Genomic DNA, 22143 nt, shown 5'->3' on the forward strand with positions numbered 1-22143 from the left:
TTATTATTAATTAATATTACATGCGCTGCGTGTGTTTGAATATGTCTTTATATATGTATGTATATATATGTATTTATGTATATGTTTATGTATACGTGTGCGCATGTATTTGGCGTTGTTTTATCATTTTATTCTTTGTTTACATGGTCAAAATAAATAAATAATAAATAAATAAACAGGAAACAGTTGTGATGAATAATGGTTAATTGCTTACTGAATATTTTTTCAAAATTCCAAAAATAATTAAAGAGTTGATTATGTGGCTAATACAATATTCCAGTTCGCTATGAGATGTTGTTGTTTTTTGCTGTGATATTTAGTTAATGTACAGTCTCGTTCTATGGCTAAGCCCATAATGTTCATCGTGTATTAAGTCCTGTTCACTCTGTTTCCCCCCTCTTTCACCAGGTCACCATGGCAACCAAACAGCAGAGTGCTAACTTCTCCCCAGTTCTATTCATGGATGTGGAAGGAGAACCCATTTCCTTCTTCCTGCGCCCAGGTCCCGTGAAATGTAAACTCAAGCCACTCATCACAGCTGGAGGCGGGACGCTGTGTAATGCCCAGGCGCCGGGGGCCATCCTGCTGATTGAGCCGGGAGAACAAGGCTCCGTCACTGAATCTACAGCTCACTGGTCAGCATTCAGAAAGTTCATGTCTGGAGGAGTAAGGCTTTAGCCAATTTATTTGATCATCAGAAAACAACTTGGCTGTAGAATTCACTGACAGTGATCCGTTCTTACACAAAAAGTAGTCTGCATGCAGGACACTTGTTTTTGTAACACCCAAATTCAATAGTGAGTACTGGGTGAATACTTTAGGCAATATAATGTATTGCCTAAAGTAATGTATAATGTAAAAAAAGGCAAATTTAAAGAACTGTGTTTTCTGCTCAGGTTTGTGTCCACTCAGTACATTTATGACTGCGTTGAGAAGGACGAGCAGCTGGATTTAGAGGATTACAGGTTCAAACCTGAAGTCGTCCAGAGACATTCTGCCCGAATTAGCAACGCTAAGGAGAGTGGACTCACGGGAGGTAAGATGTAAAGATCTTTGGAAGGAACAGAAGCAACTCTTCTCACATATATCACTGCTAGTCATCCTGTAAGAACTAAAAACCAAAAGTATAAAGTAACTTGAAATTCAATGAAAGGATAAATGGACTGTAGAAGTTGCAGCATTTATTATCAAACTGAGATTTATGTTGCTCTGTTTTAAATCTGTGCCGTTCCGTTATAATTAGGCAGGCTTGCCTACACGGCTGAAGACGATGCTGCCATTTTGAGTTATGTCAGCAAGCACTTGTCAGAGATTGGGGGAAACCGTCTTTGGCAGGAGATGGAGAAGAAGCGTGTGACCGGTCACAGCTGGCAGTCAATGAAATGCCGTCACAGACTGCACCTGGCAAAGAAGCGAACGGAGGGAGTGGATCTGCTGCCACGGGAAGAGGTTGACCCAGCAGGGCCAGAGGACAAGGTAATACACAGGAAGGTGCAGCCTGATATTTTATTTTGTGCGTTTGTGTCTAAAGTTAGAGCACAAATATATCTTATTCAACATACATTATTACTCCAGCAATAAACCCAGTAAGAATGATATTCAGGTTTTATTGGCACATCAAGTGAGATGTTAGTTCAGCTCTGGTGATATTTCTGTTTGCTGTGGCGATAGGTGTCTAAAATATTTGAGTTTGAGTTTATTTAAAACAGGGACATATTGATGAACGTTTACATGTAAATATGTAAGATTATAGCCAATGGCTAATTTCCATCTTTATTTCTGTATGTCCCCGTCATGCGTCTTTTTAGAAATGTAAGAAAGTGTGACACATTTCAAACTGGTGTCCAGTGACCACTGGATGGTGCTAAACGTCATCCCCGTGTTTGTCCTCTGTGTCAACCCGCAGGTGGAAGGTCAAGAAATGAACGGTGAAATACCTGCCGGTGAAGAAGAGGGTTGTTCACCTCAAGCGCATTCGAAAGCTGACCTAACACGGGTACTGATCAGGACAGCATACACCACTTAAACTATTATGTTCTGGATATCCTTATTACACACATGTCTTATTAGTTTGCATGTGATTTAATAATCGATTGAGAAGTAAGCTCAGCTTCATCTTGTGTCTCCACAGATAGAAGATCAGTCCATAGCAGCTGAAAGCATGCAAGCAGAATTAGCAGAAAGTCAATCAACCGTCTGTCCTCAAGGAGAAGTGGAGCCTGTGGATCCACCGGCAGATAAAGGACTGGCTGAACGAACACAAGTATCAACTGTTGAAGCTGAAACGGGTGACGCCCCCCAACCCGAGGGACCTTGTTTGAACCCACTGACTGATCTTCACCCTATTCTGGTTGAACACGGAGAACTAGAAACAGATAAACAGCAAACGGTCGTCTCTCCACAAAAAGAAAGTGGGTCGGAGGACTCGCCACCAGATCAGCCCATGTTAACACCAAACAGACTGTCCTACAAGAAGCCAAAAGAGAAGAGGAAAACGTCTCCCATGCCCGAACGACGGCAAACACGCAGGCAGCTGCAGCTGGAGCTGGAGACGACACCACCGCCTGAGCCGTACGGCAAAAGACTCCGATTGTCAACACGATTTCCCAAGCAGCGTTTCCAGACTCCCAAGTCATCAAGCAAAACGAAATCAGCTAATAAGACCGTTCTCCGAAAAGACAAGGCTGTCGACCGGCCCCCCTCTCAGAAGGCCAGAGGAGCAAGCGTGGAAGCAGGTGCCGAGGGTCCGCAGGAGGAGAGGGGGTCACCTCCTCCCTCTGACAATACACAAACCGGTTTGTGCCTCTTCAACTCCAGAGTCCGATTCTGTGCTGTCCAGTAATGTGTGTGTACCTAATTAATAAATGATTATTTTGCAGAATCTGTTTTGGTGCCGCAGAAGGAAGACATAAAGAAAGAAAAGAGAAGCCTGGGGATTCTCATGATGGCTGCGGCGGAGTTTGATTATGAAAGTGACGTAAGATACAGATCAAGTCCTAAATGAACACTGAATAAAAGATCCTTCTTATTTTCACATGTGAAAACCCAGAGTTGTTTGAAACAAATATTTAAACTGTTCATGTTTTCTCAGTGCGAGGAAGATGACCCTCTGGATGACCCCGTAATAATGAGACCCACAGAGATGGACATCCACCTTTCCTCTTCCTCGGGGTCCAGCTCCGAACCTGAGCCCAGCCTCCAGCAGAATGTGCAAGTCTCCCAAGCGCCCGGCACCACCTGCCTGCCAACATCAGGCCAAGAAGCTGCTGCTGAGACCGTCGAGGCAACTACCAATCCACACATGTTCATTTTCCAGAATGAAAGTCAAGAGGAAGACTCTCAGTCCATTTTTGCCGTTGAGCCTGCCCCTCCAGCCGAACTCCAGCCGGCAGTGAACAAAGACTCTGCTTTTTCACTAACGCAGGTTCAGCTGGAGGAAGGCAAGCAGTGCATCAGTGAGCTGATGAAGGAGACTAACAAGGTGAACACTGGTGCAACAGCTTTAGTCTGTCTTTTATATCCTGCACAGCAGAAAGACACTTTCTTGTTGGTTCTATTCTGGTTTTTTTAATCATTTCCAACCTCCCCGATTTCTATTCTAGGACTTGGGCACCGTGACCAAAGCGCTGCTGAAGACCAGCGGAGACTTCTCTGAAGCTCTGGCTCTGCTTTTGAACCCAACATCTGTCTCGGGACCGTTTTGGCAGTGCTGCGATGACGATCTTTTGCTGTCACGCGACCCTGATTCCAGACAGCAGCTGTGCGCCAAATACAGCGAGGAACTTTTGGCTAAACGGATCATGTTCCTCGAGTTAGAGGGATGAAAATAAGGAGCAAAGAAAATGCGAACCGACGCATGCCCCTTTACGAATCACCCAACTCGTATCAAATTAGAGAATTTCACCACTTCTCATCCAAGAAGCTTGTTCGGTTCTGACTGGTGGGGAGTTCCAGATGTTTCTTTCATACTCCTGCACCAGTAGATGTGTGTTCATCCTAAAGTGCATAGCAAAATGTCTGTGAAGATTTGCAATCATCTAAGTCATGTGATCTCTGTTGAAAGTTTTCCTACAAGTGCGGTTGACCACCATGACCCGGAAGGGCCTCTCCTCACACAATGGGTAAGGACATTCCTGAAGCTGTCCGCTGTAATCATCGAGATTCAATGGGACAGTCTGTAGAGTTACGAGGAATGGGGCTCCAGCAATGGCAGGCCGGAGGCAAAGGAATGGTTTTTATCGTGTTCAATGTTAAATGTAGGGTGTTAAATGCTTTGTACAGCCAGCAAGAAGCAATCCAGCTTGTCTTTCAGAGTCTTTCCTATCTGAATCAGTGCTGAATGCAGGATTTAAAAGGTTAGCGAACATTTTATGGCAGTTTTATTAAAGCAGGGCAGTTTTATCTGGCATTATTCCAAAAGTTAAATAATGCAAGCGGCGCTAACCTAAACGAGTGATGAAACGATGGGGTAAATGTCTTCCTAAAATAACTAAACAGAATACAAAGTAAAAAGAGCTGCAAAATGTAGGCATGGCTAGATCTTTAAAAGTTGATTTTATTCAAAAATGTTAGCTTTTTTAATTCACAAATGAAAATAAAGATGGTAAAAATGTGTTTTTGGTTGTTATTGGTAAAACAGCAGAATTCTGAATAAGGTGCAGCCGTGGGGGAAGAATAAAAAGTCCAACACAGAAATGAAAGAAGTTAGCCTTGATTATTTTTTTTTATCCAATTTGCATTTAATTCTATTGAGTACATTCATACCTTGTCCCGGACCCATTGTAACAATAGTTTAATCAAAGTAACAAACCCAGGAGGAAAAAAAACAGTTAAATTAAGACAAAGGAACTACTTATTGAACAGACAGTCCAGTACCCAGTATGGCCCTCCATTAGTGCTTCACCTTTAATCCCCTCTGCATCTTTATTAAATGAAATACAAGCAATATTGACAAAACATGTAAAACTGTATGCTGAAACCACAAATAAAGCAACAGTAAAATCCCAGCGATAATCCCAGATCATAAAAACCCTTTCAAGTAGGAAACATTCACATCCACCATGACCTGATTCACACTCACAGAGGTCACGCACTTGACCTTTGTAAGAACCTTTCTCGTAATGTAAAAACGTGCCGAGTTCTCCGGTGACTAACAGCTCACCTTTCTGTACATTCCTGGGTTTGAACGGTGGTGTGTTTTTGCTCAGGTGTTACCTGAAAGGTCTTTAAAGGCCACCTAAAATCGAGCTACATTCACTGAGGGGGGGGTGGGGGGGCTGCTACAGTTTTATTGACTGGATGTCCTCGAGCTTTGACCTGCTTTAAGAGATGAGAGGGGAAATAAGACAAAGTCTCATAGTATGCAAAAACTACTCATTAAAAAAAAACATCTGCACGCTAATCTGGTTGCAAGGTGTGTTGAGCCTCTGAAACAGAGTTAGGAGGGTTTCTAACTCACTGTATATGTAATGTATACGTTGCTTTGCTCAGCAGGTTAGCGTCAGGGTTAGGGGTTCATCCTAACCGGATCCATACGATCAATACACAGTGTTTGATGTTGTAGATACAAAGTACAGTATACCAAGAAATGGCTCTTTGATACTCACAAGCTGGTTTTACATCGACTCCAACATCAAAGGTTATTAAGGTTTGCTGTGAGTGAGATTCTTCCTCACTCTTGTCTTATATTGTCAATTAGTTCATTTGGGACAGGTTTGTTAGGGCGTCATAATTAATAACGGCAGGATGCACATTTAAAAACACACCTTTTGATTAACATTGATGATTAAAAAGTGAAATTACAATTTTTAGTAAGACGAAGCACCCAGAGCTCTTTTTCTCCACACAAATTCTGAACCAACAAAAGGCCTGTCGTCGTCATTAACATTCTGCTCCTGTAAAGCGCAAGAAGCACGACGTGTCTGATTCATTAAACTGTACATTCTAAAATAAAGAGCCGTTCTAGAAACCGGCCCCGTGCAGCAACTCGATTTTTTTCTACAGACAGGACTGAGAAGCAGATTTGCTGATGCATAAACACTAATATGAACAAACCTGCCTCGGGGGGTGTATGATCACACTTTTAGCCCCATTTCAAAAGAGACCTGCAAAATGACTCATGTAAGAACAGCAGAATATGAAACAACACAAAGATCAATAAAGTTTCGAAATCAGATTGATTTGTTCAATGGCACTTAAATCTTGTTTTGGGGGGGGGTAGTTGTTGATGTCTTGATAAAAGCAATCATCCCATTCTGATATTATTTGACTCGCAAAAAAGAGAAATAGAAAACACCTGCTTTGCTGAAAAGGCTGATCGTATTGGTTAAATAAAGAAACGCAGACGAGTGAGAAGCCCAGTCTGGAAATAAGGCCAGCTAAATTGCATAGAACTTCTAGAGCGCATCACAAGCCTGTGTTTCCATCCCCACCCGGGCCAGTGTAAATATGTGGAGAAGCAGGACGTGGACTTCCTTTAGATAAAAGAGGAAATGATTACTGTCATAATATAATACAATATAAAAACTAATGTGAAGCTCTGGATGAGGATCCAGCCAGGCAGCAGTGAGGAGGAGAGCGCAGCTCAGACTCGACCTGCAGCCCTTCTTTCTCTGAAGCAAACGCGCCACCCTCCACCAATCCTTCCACAACAGAAACAGTATGAAAGCACCAGTTCTGGGCCTGAGTGAGTGCACCAATCACAACTTTGAGACGGTCAAACAGGCCCAGATTTAGGTTGATGAGCCTCTCTGGCAGGGTGGAGTCCTGGAGGTCCACACTCGACCTGCGGGAGAACAATAGGCGTTCGGACTGGAGAAAGTCTCTCAAGTCATCAGCTGATTGGGATCTCAGCCTCGGCGTCTTTGTCTGACATCTCGTCCTGGACCTCGTCTGTGTTCCCCGAGTCACTGCTGGCCACCGAGCTCGGAGAAGGAGAGTTCCTCCCACCTTTAATCATCCGTCTGCAGGTCTCCATCTGCACATCGAGACCTCGCTTCATGCTGCACATCTCCATGTATTCGTGCAGATGTCGGTTCATGTCACTCTTTGCTGTTGCCAATTCCATCTGAAAGGAGAAAGAAAAAGGATTTAAGGAAATGACCGGGGACGGGATGGATCCCCCCCCACAAACACACACACACACACACACACAGAGATCTACCTCGATCTCACCGATGGTGTCCTGGTACTCTTTCTCTCTGGTCTGAAACAGTGACTCTGTTTTATCGATGAGGCTGCCAATGCTTCCATCCTGGGAGTCCTTAGATATCACAGACAGAGGCCTCATTCATCATGCATGAATACTAGTGTAAATGTATTGCACCCCACACACAAAGAGGACACGCACACACACTAGTGCAGACAGAACTCACAGGATCAGCAAGTTCCCCGTTGCCATTGGAGGCGCAGGCTGCCGCAGCAATGCTGCAAGGCATGTTGTAGTTGGCGAAGTCCTCCCATAACAACAGCGTCTCCTCATTTTCTTCCCACGTCAGACTGTCACAGTCATCGTCGATTTCAAACGTCTCGCGCCTGGCAACAAAGGAGTTATCTGAGCAATGTCTGTGAGGTGGAGGCAGGAAACAGAAGGAGTGCAAGAGAAGGAGGAGAGGAAAGACGGGTGTACCGGTAATGGACTGAACAGACTGAACCCAGATCAGAAGCAAAGAGGAAAATGTTCTGAGAACGAAGACAAACAGACGGCGTGAAAAGATTTTATGTGGAAACAAGGCAAACTGAAGAAGTTCATTTAGGACTCAGTGATTAGTAAAGACTTTGATTCGGTGGGAAAAGCCAAAAGTATTGGAAGCATTAGTAAGAGAAGGGAATAGAAGCCTGGACGTTACTGCATCCTACAAGCGGATCAATAAAGTAAGAGACAAGCAGATCTGTTCGTTGAAGCCAACCTTCCTTGGGTGGGGGTCTACAGACTCTCATTATGATTTTGACGACTCCCACAAGGTTAAATATCTGGAAGAAACTTGCATTTAAATTCCCCCCTTGGGGACAAATAAAGTTTTTGGGATGAGAGGCAAAAGGTCTTTTCCTACCAGTCCATTTGACTTTGTTCAATAAAGAGAACCACCGTGACCTGAATTACTTAGAATTTCATAGATAAACGTGTGTGTGGGGGGGTTACATAAACCTAGGTCAATCCTTATCTTCTGACTTCGACATTTCAATATTTATTCAATGTGTGGTATTTATTCAATACCACGCACTTTATTGATTGATTCACTTTTATTTGTCATGATGTTTACTGAAAGGATGCAGTAACATCCAGGCTTCTATTCCCTTCTCTTACTAATGCTTCCAGTACTTTTGGTTTTTCCACCAAAACAAAGTCTTTACTAATCACCTAGTATCGTAAATTAACTTCCAGAGATTGTTTTCGGTTTGTCTTGTATTGCAGGGTATTTATTCGTTGCGTGGTATTGACTAAATACCACGCATCGAATAAATATTGAACTGTCCAAGTCAATGCGTAGTATTTTCTCCTTTGGACTTTGTACACTCAATACAATTTAACCAATGAACAAATAAAAGCCCAAATGAGAATACATGGAATATTTCAAAGTATATTAAATTATTGAGTAATTGGCATACTGTATATAAAATGTTTATACTTTGTGAACTTTGTGTGAGTATTATAGGTAGCATGTAGTATACAGCTATAAGATCCAAGTACAGAAAGATTTCCCACCACATTCATTTCAACAAGAATTAAATAGTAATTGACAAAAGACAAATATTAAAAATTTAAGAAGTAGCTAAGTTGATATTTGTTCATGGTATATCTTAGACAAGGTCAATCCCACAATATCAAAAGGCACCTCTCCACTACATGAAGAAAGTTTGCACAAAGATATTTTGTTTTTCCAGTGATGCTCTGGAAACCATAATGTATGAATTCCACTCCCAGAAAATGAGCATGGAAAACAACCAAAAATATGAGCTGAAATAAAATGTTATGTTTGTATATTATAATGAAGGTTTTCGTGTTGCATTCTAAAAACATTTCTGGCAGGGATAAGAAAGCAAAGTGAAGCCCACAGGGTTCATGTCTGGTGATATTTGCTGAATCAGCATGTATGTTATTTTACAATACCCAATACAAACACTAGAGGGAGTGGAAGGACCGTAGCACATGCTTCGGTTATTTCAAAGTAGAAAGGACTCAATTTGTGTGCTGCTTACAGCTGATTGAGCCTTCGCTTCATTTCATCTGTGATGTTGAGAGACCCCGGGGTCTCCTCCTCCTCTGAGGGGCTGGGCTCAGCATCCATCTCTGAACTTTCCTCATCGGACACAGCTTTGCGTTCTTTCCTCTTGCAGCAGACTGCAGAAGCCTGAAAGCACAATGCCAAATACACACACACACAAATCTAAACATCATTCATTCTTATACATTTATCAGCATCCAATAAACACACTGCCGCGTCACAAACGTGTCTAAAAGATTTGTTTGTGGAGCATGCTGTGTAATATATATATATATATATATAGCACAATATGATAATATGTACAGCACATCAAGCAACTTTCCTGCTTGTATGCATTTCTGTGGCACGACTGGACGTTTTCTGCATGCTTCTGTGTTTGACAGTGTGTTTGGTAAATGTGCAGATATCAAATCAGAGAGGGTCACTCAGTACACCCTCGGCCGATGAAAAAGAAACCACACACAGTCGGCCACTGGAAGCTCTGATTTCATCGATAGTGCTGACGTTTGCCCTCACAAAACAATTCGTATTCGTGCCATCGGCTCCCGTGGCAAACAGCGAAACGGCAGACGGACACCCACCCTCTCCGGGAGCGACCTGGCCGGGCTGATGCAGAACATCTTCGACATGTCCTCCGAGTTGCGTTGCTGAGCCACGTCGCACAGCTTGGCCGTGATGTCGATGCGCCTGCAGATGTCCATGTCCACCCTCCTGGCTTTCTCCTGGATCTTGGTGTCCAGATCAGACATTTGCTGCAGAGGCAATGATATATTTGTCATGTTCACACACACGGGACAGCTGCTCACACTGGGCACACGCAACGTGAACTCAACTAACTGTGAGCGGAAAAGAAGCTGTCGGTGTTAGACTCATCTCCATACCAGTTTGGCCCATGAACTTTAATGGGGAAATTAACAGGAATACCTTTTATGTGATTTTCATTTGATGGTTTTTGACATTTATTTTCAAATATAATTTTTAGTTGCTGCCAACAGTTCCATTTTTATATGATTACCTTTGTATTATCTGCAACTGAAAATACTGTTAATCTTTAGGAGTATGTCGTGGTTTGATAAAGGTGACGCTTTATCACTATTAACTGTAAAAACAGCAATAAAATGCCTCTACGGAACACGAAAACAATTTCCTTGAATCGTCACTTTGTCCCTTCGGTAGTTCTATTCTGTTTGGTAGGGCGGATAAGGATCGTGCAAATAGGTCATTAGAGATCAGCTCTTCCAGCTACATTGACAGTTTGAAAAATTGGAGCTCTCATAAAAGTGAGCACTGGCAGTCGAGTCACACCTAGAGCACAAAATACAGGACGCCTCACGACAACGAGAAAAGCTGCGACATTCAACAGGATGCAGCGCGACAGAGACCCACTACTTCTACGCCACTTACCCGTCTCTGTATCCACACATCATTGGGGATGAAGTCAAGCACAGAAAATAACGTGTGTGTGTGTGCGTGTGTGTGGGTGGGGGTGGGGGGGGACATCTATGATGTGCAGATGCCACAAGTCAAGACAAATGTCAAAATGACTGTTGCATAAACAAAATGCTGCTACATGTATCCCTGAGCAAGCAGAACTGTGACTGAGTCCACTGCAGCATATCACAAGGGTCCGTCACAGTGGAATAGACGTGCCAGGGAACAATGCGGGGCTGTCCTGAGCAGGAAGTGGCGTCGCTCTGGAGCTGGAGCGATGTGCTTTATGAATGCTTATCCTTGAGGCACACTAGCATTATATATTTTCAAAGCGGGCAGGAAAGGAGGGCTCGGTGTTATTATTTAAACCCGTGTGAATGAATCAGGACGATGGAATAACATTATGGCACGGGGCTTAAGGAAATGATGTCCTCACTCCAACACTGAATAAATACTTACATCACTCATCAGACTCTTGAAGACCACCACTTCAGCCTTCAGTCTGTCCACCTTCTCACTCAGCTCATCCTGGACCTCAGAGGACTCCTGGGCGCTCTGCTTGGACGTCCCCGTTAAAATAAGTCACGTGACAGGAAAAGACAGACAACAAATAAAGGTTAGTCTCATTTATCATGAGAAACGTTCATATCAAACATTAGAATGGATCAAAGATACACGTAATCCCTGCTATTCAAATAAAGACGCTCCTGTCAAATATCTTCCAACTGGTTACCGTTTATCTGTTCAAGATCAGTAACAACTAATATTCTTAGTCATAATTGCGCAACTAAGATGACTCAAATGTCAACCACTGCTTTAAGCGTTTGAAAAAGGAACGACCCAGTTTCTGCTCTGGCTCTCTTCAGTTAGCACATTGGACAAACCCGTCTGTTTGGGTTGAACAGATTTCCATCCCTCCCATTGACAACATCTGTCTCTAAAAGGTTATGTCTCCCACGGGTGGTCCCGCCACCTCTCGATCTGGGCTTTTTGCTGACCCATTAACCGAACATGCGTGCCGTTTCTGATCAATTTAAATAAAAGCAGAGAGATGGAAGGCTGCCGATAAGATGAGGTACTAACGTCAAATGTGCATCTGTGATGCACATTTGACGTTAGTACAAGGGATCCCCCCCTCCCCCTCTGCTCTGCTAGGCCCACACTGAATGAAGCCCCACAAGGACTGAGCTAATGTCGGTGTTAATGCGTGAGTGCCGCGGAGGCCGATTCGATGCCGCTCATGCTTTTTATTCCGAGTGTCTTGTCTGCATGTGATAAATGACACAAACTTGTGTGTAGGGTGTTTGTGGAATATGTTTCACTCCCAAACCTGCTGCAGTGATTCCACAGTGGTTTCCAGCTGCACTCTTTTGGTCAGCTCCTCCTCCCATCTGCAACACAGAGCACAGAGGTGGGTCACTTAACCCCTGGGCGTGGTCCTCCGGAGGGGGCTAATGTGCAGGTGAATGGTACTTTTGTGTGGACAGTATTCCCAGCTCTAATTACAAAATGCTCTTGACAGTGAGGGCGCTCACACAAATGTCCCCTCATTTTCAGTCTTTTGTCCCATTCTTCCCTGCTACCGTCATCTTTACAACCTCGCTGCAATAAAAACTTTAGTGGGAGTGGAGATGCCTTCTTCTCCAAACAATGAATAATGTGCATGAATAGCCTTTTGAAGCTTTGGGCGACTGTAGTGAAACATTTCTGATGGAACACACCCATAAGGGTGGAGCATCTCTACTGCAGCTAAGAATCCCTGCATGTGATCGGCCGTCCACGTGTAACCTCATGAGCATGGGAATATTTCCCACGGGTGAAACTTCAAAGCAACTGAACACCTTGATTATTATAAATGATGCCAGTGACAGAAAATGTCCAGAGACGCGGCATAACCAGGATTAATGCCACCACACCTTGTTTTCATTATATCTGGACCCAGATGAAGACACAGAGGACTGGTTTGAGCGAGACCTTTTTTTTTGTAGTTGCATTGGGACACAATGAACCATTATGTGAAATTTCAAACTCCCATTCTAACAAATGGGATTGGCTGGGATGGCTGGGATGGTATGCTACAGAGAAAATGTTGTAAGAATAAAAAAAAAATGTCAATAGCCACATCAAAGTTGATTTAAACTAGACTTCCTGTTGAACCAGTGCATTCCCTAAAACCGTAAAAATAGTAGGTACTTTGCCTAACCGTGACAGGATTATGCTAATAAAAAACATATGTAAGTCACTCTAAACAGGAATCTAACCAGTAAGTATATATATTTATATCCTTTACTAGTGATCTGGCCTGATTGGGCAACTTTTTTGTAATTCTAATACTTATTTGATGATTCGTTAGATCAAAGCCAGCAGTTAGGCAAATATATCACAAAAAAAAAAAGCAGCTTGAATTTTTGGCTGAGGCAATTTGCAAGAAAATTGTCCCAATGCTGGCCCAAATTGTCAAACCATGCTAGTCTCTCTCTCTGAGGCTGTGTTCAAGCACAGCCTAACCGAAAGCAAAAAGAAAACGTGAATATATTCACAATGTTAGCGGTAAAGGTAATAAAATTCATCCAGAGATGGACATCTTTATGTGTGTACTAAATCTCATGGCAATCAGTCGATCAAATGAAGACGTTTCAGTGTGAATTAAAGCAGTGGAGCGAACAACGGAGTGACCAGCCAAGCCAAGCGACCACCCCTGAAGCCGTCAGGAAGTCTAAAAATAAAGTGCCAGACGCACCGATGGGCTGTAAGCCATGATAACACACTGCTCATTGCCTCTCCCGACAGATAGGATCACGTTACTGACCTGTGCTATGGTTACTATATAAAAACAAAAGCCAGGACACGCTTTAATGGCTTTGCAGCATGCGTTTCGCACAGAGCGCAGAATGCCGAGTCCAGCCTGAGCTGAATACACGCTAGTCGCATTGCTTAAGATATGAGAAAGCTGAGTCATGCAGGCCTCCCAAAGGAGAGCGTGAGGCTTAGGATGGCTAAGGAGGCTCATTCAGGAACATGAAGTAACGCCACAGTCCCGTGTGATGATGAGCCCCCCGCCCCATAGGCCACATGGAGGAGGACAGTGGTGGGATCATTTGAGAGAGGGTTTTCTATGTGCTTGGGAAAGGTCAGGGAGAGACACACGATGTTCCCTGCTGGAGTGGACTGAGCTATAACCATCGCATCCACCATGGATGGACCATCCACACTTTGGCATCACAACATTCCACACACAGCCAAACTCAGCGCTGTTTCCACCGTCTGATTACAGAAGCCTCGTTTTAAGAATAACACTGGCATTAATCAGCTTTTCTTTCAGTGTTCGCTCTGCCTGTCTGCTGCAGGACGGGGCTAAGTTCACCGGCGCTAACCGATGCATCACATCCTCTGCACAGATAAATGTTTTTATTTGTTATTTTTACCAAGCTTCTTTGCAACTTGCTTTATCACTTGCTGAAGAAAACGCCACATCCTCTTCCTGTGGGCAGCGATAACTGGGAAATATAAATGAATCTACAGACTGATGGAGCGCGAGCCCGTCTGCATCGGCAATGTGCCGAAGCCATCTAACGTCATCTGACACAGGTAACGACTTTGTTAGAAGCAAATACAGGAAAGTGAAATGAACCATTTTCAGGCATCCAGATTAAAATGGCTAATTCAAACAGAGATGACATCTTCTTCTTAGCAGAGGTATTTTGTCTGGCGTCTCATGCTTCTGGTTTCCTGTGCCTTTGGGGGGGGGGGGGGGGAGGACTCAAACAAACACTACCTGGCGTCTCCTTTCAAGGACAAATACAGTAGGAGGGTTGGCGCCTGTGTCAACCTCACAGACATCTGTTTCCCGCCAGACATGCGAATCGTCTGCAATCTAATAAAAACGGTGTCCAGATTATTTATTTATTTTCCTCCCAGGAGGTAAATCTTGCACAATGCAAGGTTCAATTATGCAGGTTATTAAAGAGTCTCATGGAACTCCCTCGACTAACCCTTATAAGCTGAATGGAGAATGAACCAGGACGTTAAAGGAGTAGAACGAAGCGGCACACCAAACGTTTAACAGAACATCTCTCATGCTGAACAGCAGCATTCCTGCAGCGCTCGCCCAACTAACACTCCCAGCGAGCATGTGTGGTGTGTCTGGGAGTCGTGTTGGCACGCCAGCAGTTCGAGTTGGCTGCGGACACAACATGACAGCCAGCCAGATCTGGTTCAGTGCGTGGGATTGTTCTCAGAGTTCATGATGCATCACTCAAACATGCTTTCTGCCAGTTTTGATACAATAATGATTGTTTTTAATCGAACAAATCTCATTATGATTTTATGGCATCATTAATGATTTCATCTTGAAGGTTGATTTATCTTTGCGTGAATTTAAAAACAATAACGATCACTTCAATACAGTTAAGTGTTATCCGATGTGATCTGAGGGGAAATTTTAGGTGTGGCTGTGTGTCCTTGCACGAACAATAAAAAAAATCAAACTAAAAAAAATATAGCAAGAGAGTTTCTGTTACTGGAAACAGATTTTTACAAATTATATGTTAGCAATACAATATTAATGTATTTAAGATGGGGAAAGCAATACAATAAATATTCTTCACATCAATAAATGTTGCATTATTATTAATAATAATAATAATAATAATAAGAGCTTTGGTCTAAAAAAAATTGGATGTACACAAAGCTCTAGAGAACTTTTTCTGACACAATAATAGAAAAACATGATATAGAGATTTGATTGCATCCATGAGCAGCCAGGGATCAGGGATCAATACGTCTTCCTTCATGGAGGACAAACACGCATTCAGCTCAGCTGCTCGTATGAAATGAAACGGCTGACAGCTTTGATAAATCCTGCTGTGACTTCAGAGCACAAACCATTCCTCTCATGGATCCCTATAGGAGTCAATAGAATGCAGCAGCAGCATTCCCAGTCCCTGCAAGGTAGGAAGGGGGGGAAAGGAGGAGTAGGGCTATAGTAGGTCATCGATTGAATGTCGAGATGCCCTGGAATCTATATCCTCCCCAGACTCCACAGAGACACATGTGCAGCCTGTTAATGATGCAGCTATCCCAAATGGATTGCAACGTCTGCCTGCTTCAAGGGTCTCTGCTGACGGAACAATGCAAGGTCAAAGCTCACTTCATTTCTCTGCTCCAAGCAACCTTACATTCCAGCCTCAACCTAATATAACACACACACATATTTGTCCTCCCTTTTTCCATCAAGCCATCGTGTTTCATGTAAACCCACCACCGTGCATCATAGGAACACACAGATTAATTCATGTTAACTGTGCATAGAAATGTCTGGATCTTTACTCTCTATAGATAATTTGTCTGCTTCATCCATTACCAGACTTAAATATAGCCTCTTTAGGATGACAGGACACAGCCAGACAGAGGAGGGAACTCCACAGGCATTTTTTCATTGGTTTCTAGACATTACCTTAACTTTCTGCAGTATATTAGTATGTTAGTTGGCGTCTTCTTCGGATTTCACACGTCTCTTCCAATAGGCCACACTGAACTTCAAACCTTCAGGTCGTGGGATGTGTGGCCAAACAAGGTTATCTCCCGAAATTCCGGTCATTCCCTTCTGTCTCTTTATCAGTCTCAGAAAATGCTCAGCCTTTCTGGGATCGTCCTTCAGGACAGAAAATACCGAGAGCTCTGATCAAAGTCTGGGAGTCAAGACAGGAAGCCTTCCTCAGGCTTATTTAACTAGTGAAGGCTAGCTGATGGCACTGTGTGTTGAAAATTCTGCACATATTCCTTAATGCAGTTACATATTTTAGCAATCGGTGATTACTTGGTCATTAATAATTAAATAGGGCACAAACACAAAGCTTTTTTCCCCTCAGTTGAGGCTGTTAGAGTCATTATGTGGCAGTCAGTTATTACGCGTAAAAAAAAAATTGTTTCTGCAAGCACCACCTTTATTGACATCGCGTTCTTTTATTTTTATTAAGCTATTAGCTCTGCACGCACATCACCGCAGCTCTGACAGCAAACAGCAGCACGCTGATCTGCTGCAGGATCACGGTTCCTCTTTCAACTGTCGAGCATGAACAGAATCCTACTGGAGTTGTGGTTTATAGTTACACTGAGAGAGCAAAGCTCCTTTGCAAACACGAAATGGTGCATTTAACACGCATTTAGAATTACTTTAAATATTTACCCTGATTATCATTAACATCTTCTGCTGATATTTGTTATAACATCTTAGTTTCTATATTGATTGGTTCTTTTGTTTGTACTCTGAATTTAGTTTGCTATGTGTCTACATAAACTCCTCTTTAATTATCAAAGGTTGGCTTCATCTATTATCAACACTCCTGAAACAATTGACAAGATTAGCTGCATTCATGAGAATATTATAAAAATGTCCTGAGGGAGTGTCAGTTCCCATTGAGTGAGTGAAGATTTTAAAGAGAAAATGAAATGCTGATGGAACATCTTCTGCCTGCGATGTTATTATAGCAGTTTATTTTAATGGCCCTCTAAGCAGGACGAACATTTTATCCTCATATTATGTGGTGGAATTGTTTTGTTTCTGTATTTTAGTTTCACTTTATACTTTGGGAACGTGATGCATGTTTGGAACAGAGACGATAAAGCAGCATGAACAACGGGATTACTCGTAAAATAATCATTTCTTCAACCTGACATCTGCCTTTTAAAGGAAGTTCCTCCATCACTTGACCCTCAGACGGGGACAAAGCTTCTTCAAGGATTTTTTTCTGTGACTGAACTTTATGTTCTAGAATTCCTCCCTCGGCGGAACATCTCATTCGTGGGTTTTCAGGTTCTGATATGCGTGATCCTGACTTGTTTGCGCAGCGTAAACTCGATTATCTAATTGCATACACCCAAAGCCTGTCACAGTCCTAGCTCTTCTGGCGTGAGGAATGCCCCTGCCAGGTTGACTTAGCTGCAAGTTATTGGGCGAGGAGGAGACGGACGTAGATGTACACCATGTAATTGTTACCACTCTCCAAATAATAGTGGTGACCTGCAGAGCACTCTGGGGAAAAAGCCAGTAATTGCTTTCAGGAAAACTTGTTTGTGACGACTGGAATATCTCTAACTGTTAATGATCACAGTCTTTGTCGAGACATGCAAAGTTGTTGGCACTGAGAAACCTGTCCAAGCCCAAGTGTTTATGTCTGTAGATGTTTAACAGTTCAATGTCAAAAGATTGTCTCTCAAGAATTAATTTAAAAAAACTTTAAAAAAACAAACGACACCAGTAAAGTGGAGCCTGCAGCAGTGTGCTAGAAATCACTAATGAAAGCTTTTATCCTCGTCTTTCTCCCATTCAACATCGCACCACCTTCATTTTACTGCATGTCTGTGTCGGTTCTCAAGTCATCCAGGTCACAGCCTCCTCCTTGCCAATCTTAAAAATAAAGAGCTGGAGTTGGATCCTCTGGCTGACAAATGGCACAAACGTATTGGTGAGATTTCTTCAGAGCACAAGAATAAAGAGTTCACGTCACTTCCTGCGGCTCCTGGCGAAGTGAAGCCTGGATGCAGGAGACTCTGGGCTACGGCTTAGAGAAAATCCCTCTAATGAATAGACTGGATTATGAACAGGATAGGGCAGCACCAGAGACATGTGGAAGAAGGATGTAGAGTTTTTATCAGCATTGCTTCTTATGGAAAACTGAAGCTATTGAATATTGGTGCCTCACCTTTTCTATTCAACTCTACATTCTTTTTCCAACAGAGATGCTAAACTCTGCCAGTCACCGCAGGGACAAAAGTCCAAAGCCTCAGAAAGAAGTCTGCAGTAAATTCTAATTGCATTGATCCGCACACTGCTGAATTTAGCCGGCCATGAAATATTCATGCAGCAGAAACATGCCCACGAGGCCCAAAGACCATTCTGCTGTATTATACGTCCAGCATCACCCGCACTGTGACAGCTGTTTGCACTCTGCTCAGCGAGGAGAGCCCTTAGCTATGATCAGCAGATGGTGATACATATCTATCTGTTGCACCCAGTTTCATGTCGCCTACATTAGTTTATTTCTCTGTCCTGTTAGATTCTAAGGTTTATTAAAAGATTATTAAAGGGTTTGCGTAGACACTGTTCTGTTGAATGCCAAATCATAAAACTTTTCAGACTACTTTTACTATAACAAACTGAAAAATGTCTGCCAGCAGGTGCGCGCTTGGAAATACGGCACTCATTTACAGCAGTTTTCTGTTACAAACTGCCACAAACTTTAATATGCAACGCTGTTTTTCTTCAAGCTCTTGATTAGAAAGCGGCGAGGATGCAAAATGACAGCACGTAAACAAGCGAGTGCTTCATGTGCAAGTGTCCAACTCAGAGGAGGATCATCTGGTCATCCATCGTTTTGAAGGTTCCTTCACATAATAAGTCACTGAGCCATGTCGGAGCACAGGGTGGCCTCTCTTACAGTTTAAGATGCTTTACAATGCAGTCGGCCTGACTGAGAGGCGCAGAGGGGGTGGAGGGGAGGGAGGGCATGGCCGACGACGGCATGTCTGAGCACAAAAAGACACAGCTCAGAAAAGGCAGGCCAGGTTGTGGATCGGGGACTGAATGCAGAAAAGTGAGCGTAGCAATGAGGATATAGAAGGGGAGGCGGGGGGAACACCGCTGGGCGGGGGTCTCAGCTGTGATGCAATGATTGAGCTCAAAGCATGAAGGAATGTGAGGAAGGGGGAAACATTGATTACCATGGTTACTGGCCAGTAAAGGAAGGTGGAAATGTGCCTCAATTCACTCAATGTAAGACGCATTAGCCTCGTACTTATACGTGTACGTGTAATAAAGAAACATGTAAACGTGCATCCTTTTGCAATGCCTGTATTTATCTACAATGAAGGCATTAAACAAAGACAAATCCAGCGTCCACAACGTAGCGACAACCGTCTGGAGACACATCTCATTATTGTATAGAGTCATGAAGTAGCTTTATGTTCTGCAGAATGCCCATGATGATTCAGCGACATAAAAGCAGCTCCTATATTTGCTAAGTGAGGATCCAAAATGTTACGCTCTCGTTGCACCATTTTCTTTTTGCTTTGGCTGTCATCCCAGTCGCTGCCATTCATCATTACCAACAGAAAATGATGCACGGGTGTTCCAGAGTATTACTGGACAAGATATGCGGATTCCCAGCGGAGTGGGCGAGCATAGGCATTCTGTGTCACTGAGTCAGGGAAGGGAAGTCAGACTCGCTGACCTCACAGAGCAGACTGTTGGAGTGCCTCTGTGCTTGAATCATGGCAGCAAACAGAAGCAGACGGCTTCCTGGCGCACCTTCCTCCCTACAACAGCAAACCACGCCGGCCAAAAGCGACGTAGGGCAGCCGGCTACGCTGCAGTGAATCCTCAAGGAGACGCAGTTAGTGTGACTAAAGGAGAAGAACAATCGCTGGAGACTGAGCCATGCAAAGGAATTTCCTCTAAAGACCGTGAGAAACAGGATTTGTTCAATTCACTTCCTTTTTGCTGGAGTAAAATGCCAATCAATCATCCTTCACGCAAAGTCTCCCCACTGTTCTTGCACTGGAGAATGGCGTCATTTCAGTCTTGACAATCACATGGGATTAGAAAGACAAAAAGTTACAAAGTGAAACGTGGATGAAAACAGAGATCAAATCAGTCAGATAATGTGCAGATCAGTGGATTTCAGTGGACATGCTCGTTTAAAAATAAGATTAAAATGATGGTGAGGAGGAGGAAGGATGGTGATGGGGTTTATACCTAACAAGCAAAACCATTTTCCATCCAGAGAATAAAAATTGCATTGAGCCGAGTCGAGGTTCACTTATAATCGTACGCGGCGACACATTTTAACTTCATCATCAGACGTTTGCAGCTCCTATGATTTGGATGTAGCACTTTGTAATTTGCAAGGAAACATGATCAAACGTCTTGTTTTATCCAATCAACATTCCCGAACCCAAATTAAAAAAAAAAAGGCAGTGAATCATCACTTTACAGATTCTGGATACAGAAAATGTTTGACATGTTTGTGTTTAATAAAATGACAATCAAATATCAAAAGCGGTGCAGATTCATTTTAATAATTTAGCATGATTCAAACCAGACTGCCTTTCAGAATATTGATTTTGCCGACACACAGCTGAGCCCCCACTTGTTTTTCCTTGTATATGTACTTGTTTCTAGTCCAAAGGAGGCAAAGACAACGAGCCTGCCCCCCTGCCCACCATTCATCCACTTACTTTCTCCTGTACTCGTCCCTCTCCCTCTTGACTTTAGCCAGCACGTTGTACACAGCCCTCACTTCTGGAGTAATGGTGTCTATCTGAACCCCGACGCCGTCTGGGTGCGTCCACGTCACCCCGGGCCCGTGCAGGGTCTCGACGCGCTCCCCGTGCCTCCGGACGTGCGTAAAGCTCCAGATGGTGCCGGGCAGCCGCGACCCGGGCCCGTCGGTCTGCACGGCGGCGTCACGGGCGTAAAGGTGGCGCGTCTGCGGCTGCTGCGTCTGCGTGGCTTTCTGGAGCTGGCTCTCCAGCAGATTGTTTCTCCTTTCCAGTTCGTGGACTTTGGCGAGGAAGCAGCGGAATCGCAGGTTGAGGGTCTTTAGCACATGGATGTTGGAGCCCAAGTCATTCCGCAGGGCGCTGGTCACCGCGGCCGGTCCGGGGGGCGCGTTGCACACCGGACCGGGAGGAGTGTCGCAGAAGAACAGCGAGTTCATTCTGGTAAAGATCACCTACAGGCTAGCTCGGTTTAGTTTGGATGGAATATGTTTTGGCATCGTCCCTCACAGCTCCGCTGTCACGGGAGCAGCCTCTCCTCGCACAGAGGATGCTGGCACCGAGGGCATCATCTATCCGCGGCGCGAAGGCGCGCTTTGACGCAGGAGCCGCTGATGCTGCGAGGAGAGGAAGACGCTCCACCTTCGTCCCTCGTCGTTCCTTTATTGTGGCTCTCTCCACGCTGCCGTGGGACGGTAGAAGGATGCGGGACCGCAGGGCCCGGCCTCTCCGCGGATCATGTTGCAGCAGCCCATCGTGCTGAACTCGGCAACGACCCGCCACACCGGCACCTCCCACGCCCCGCCCCTTTCCTTTCCTTGACACTGGCGTTTCCGGAGACCACGAACGCGTCATTAACATAAGTGATAGGAAATTAAAACAACCATGGACTTTGTCTGTTTGTTTGTTTTTCAGTTTTGGCACATATATTTAGGCAGAGTGTTAATGTTAAAGATTACCTCTGTCATCCGATCACATGAATATGGATTGAGTTGTGTCTATCTATCTATCTATCTATCTATCTGTCTGTCTGTCTATCTATCTATCTGTCTATCTATCTATCTATCTATCTATCTATCTGTCTGTCTGTCTATCTATCTATCTATCTATCTGTCTATCTATCTATAGATGTATGCAGAGTGAACATTTAGTGTGATGACTCTGCCTTCTAGTCAATGTCAGGTCCTCCAGATGATGATGATGCATATAT

General features: G+C 43.8%; 2 protein-coding genes across 2 annotated transcripts; one reads left to right on the forward strand and one right to left on the reverse strand.

The window, feature by feature from the left end:
* The first annotated feature begins 414 nt into the window (after positions 1–414).
* Positions 415–3824, forward strand: terf2ip (telomeric repeat binding factor 2, interacting protein). The gene is made up of 8 exons (XM_068742934.1): positions 415–635; positions 897–1036; positions 1244–1476; positions 1907–1996; positions 2132–2795; positions 2880–2993; positions 3102–3481; positions 3603–3824. Exons 1-8 carry the CDS (start codon positions 415–417, stop codon positions 3822–3824), a joined length of 2064 nt encoding a protein of 687 aa, XP_068599035.1.
* Positions 3825–6832: 3008 nt separating this feature from the next.
* iffo2b (intermediate filament family orphan 2b) lies at positions 6833–21373 on the reverse strand. The gene is made up of 8 exons (XM_068742610.1): positions 20892–21373; positions 11986–12046; positions 11115–11210; positions 9806–9976; positions 9199–9350; positions 7374–7563; positions 7163–7261; positions 6833–7066 (listed from the first exon to the last, which is right to left on the reverse strand). Exons 1-8 carry the CDS (start codon positions 21371–21373, stop codon positions 6833–6835), a joined length of 1485 nt encoding a protein of 494 aa, XP_068598711.1.
* Between the last annotated feature and the right edge of the window lie 770 nt (positions 21374–22143).

Source organism: Brachionichthys hirsutus, chromosome 8 (assembly GCF_040956055.1).
Source record: "Brachionichthys hirsutus isolate HB-005 chromosome 8, CSIRO-AGI_Bhir_v1, whole genome shotgun sequence".
NCBI lineage: Eukaryota > Metazoa > Chordata > Actinopteri > Lophiiformes > Brachionichthyidae > Brachionichthys > Brachionichthys hirsutus.

Bases quoted from the DNA above. Each gene is read 5' to 3' on its own strand.
- terf2ip (XM_068742934.1), top strand. From the start codon at position 415: ATGGCAACCAAACAGCAGAGTGCTAACTTCTCCCCAGTTCTATTCATG. The intron at 1,037-1,243 runs GTAAGATGTAAA...CGTTATAATTAG, and splicing joins GGAGAGTGGACTCACGGGAG to GCAGGCTTGCCTACACGGCT. The intron at 2,796-2,879 runs GTTTGTGCCTCT...ATTATTTTGCAG, and splicing joins CTCTGACAATACACAAACCG to AATCTGTTTTGGTGCCGCAG.
- iffo2b (XM_068742610.1), bottom strand. From the start codon at position 21,373: ATGAACTCGCTGTTCTTCTGCGACACTCCTCCCGGTCCGGTGTGCAAC. The intron at 12,047-20,891 runs GTAAGTGGATGA...TCTGTGTTGCAG, and splicing joins AGGGACGAGTACAGGAGAAA to ATGGGAGGAGGAGCTGACCA. The intron at 7,067-7,162 runs GTAGATCTCTGT...TTCTCCTTTCAG, and splicing joins ACACCATCGGTGAGATCGAG to ATGGAATTGGCAACAGCAAA.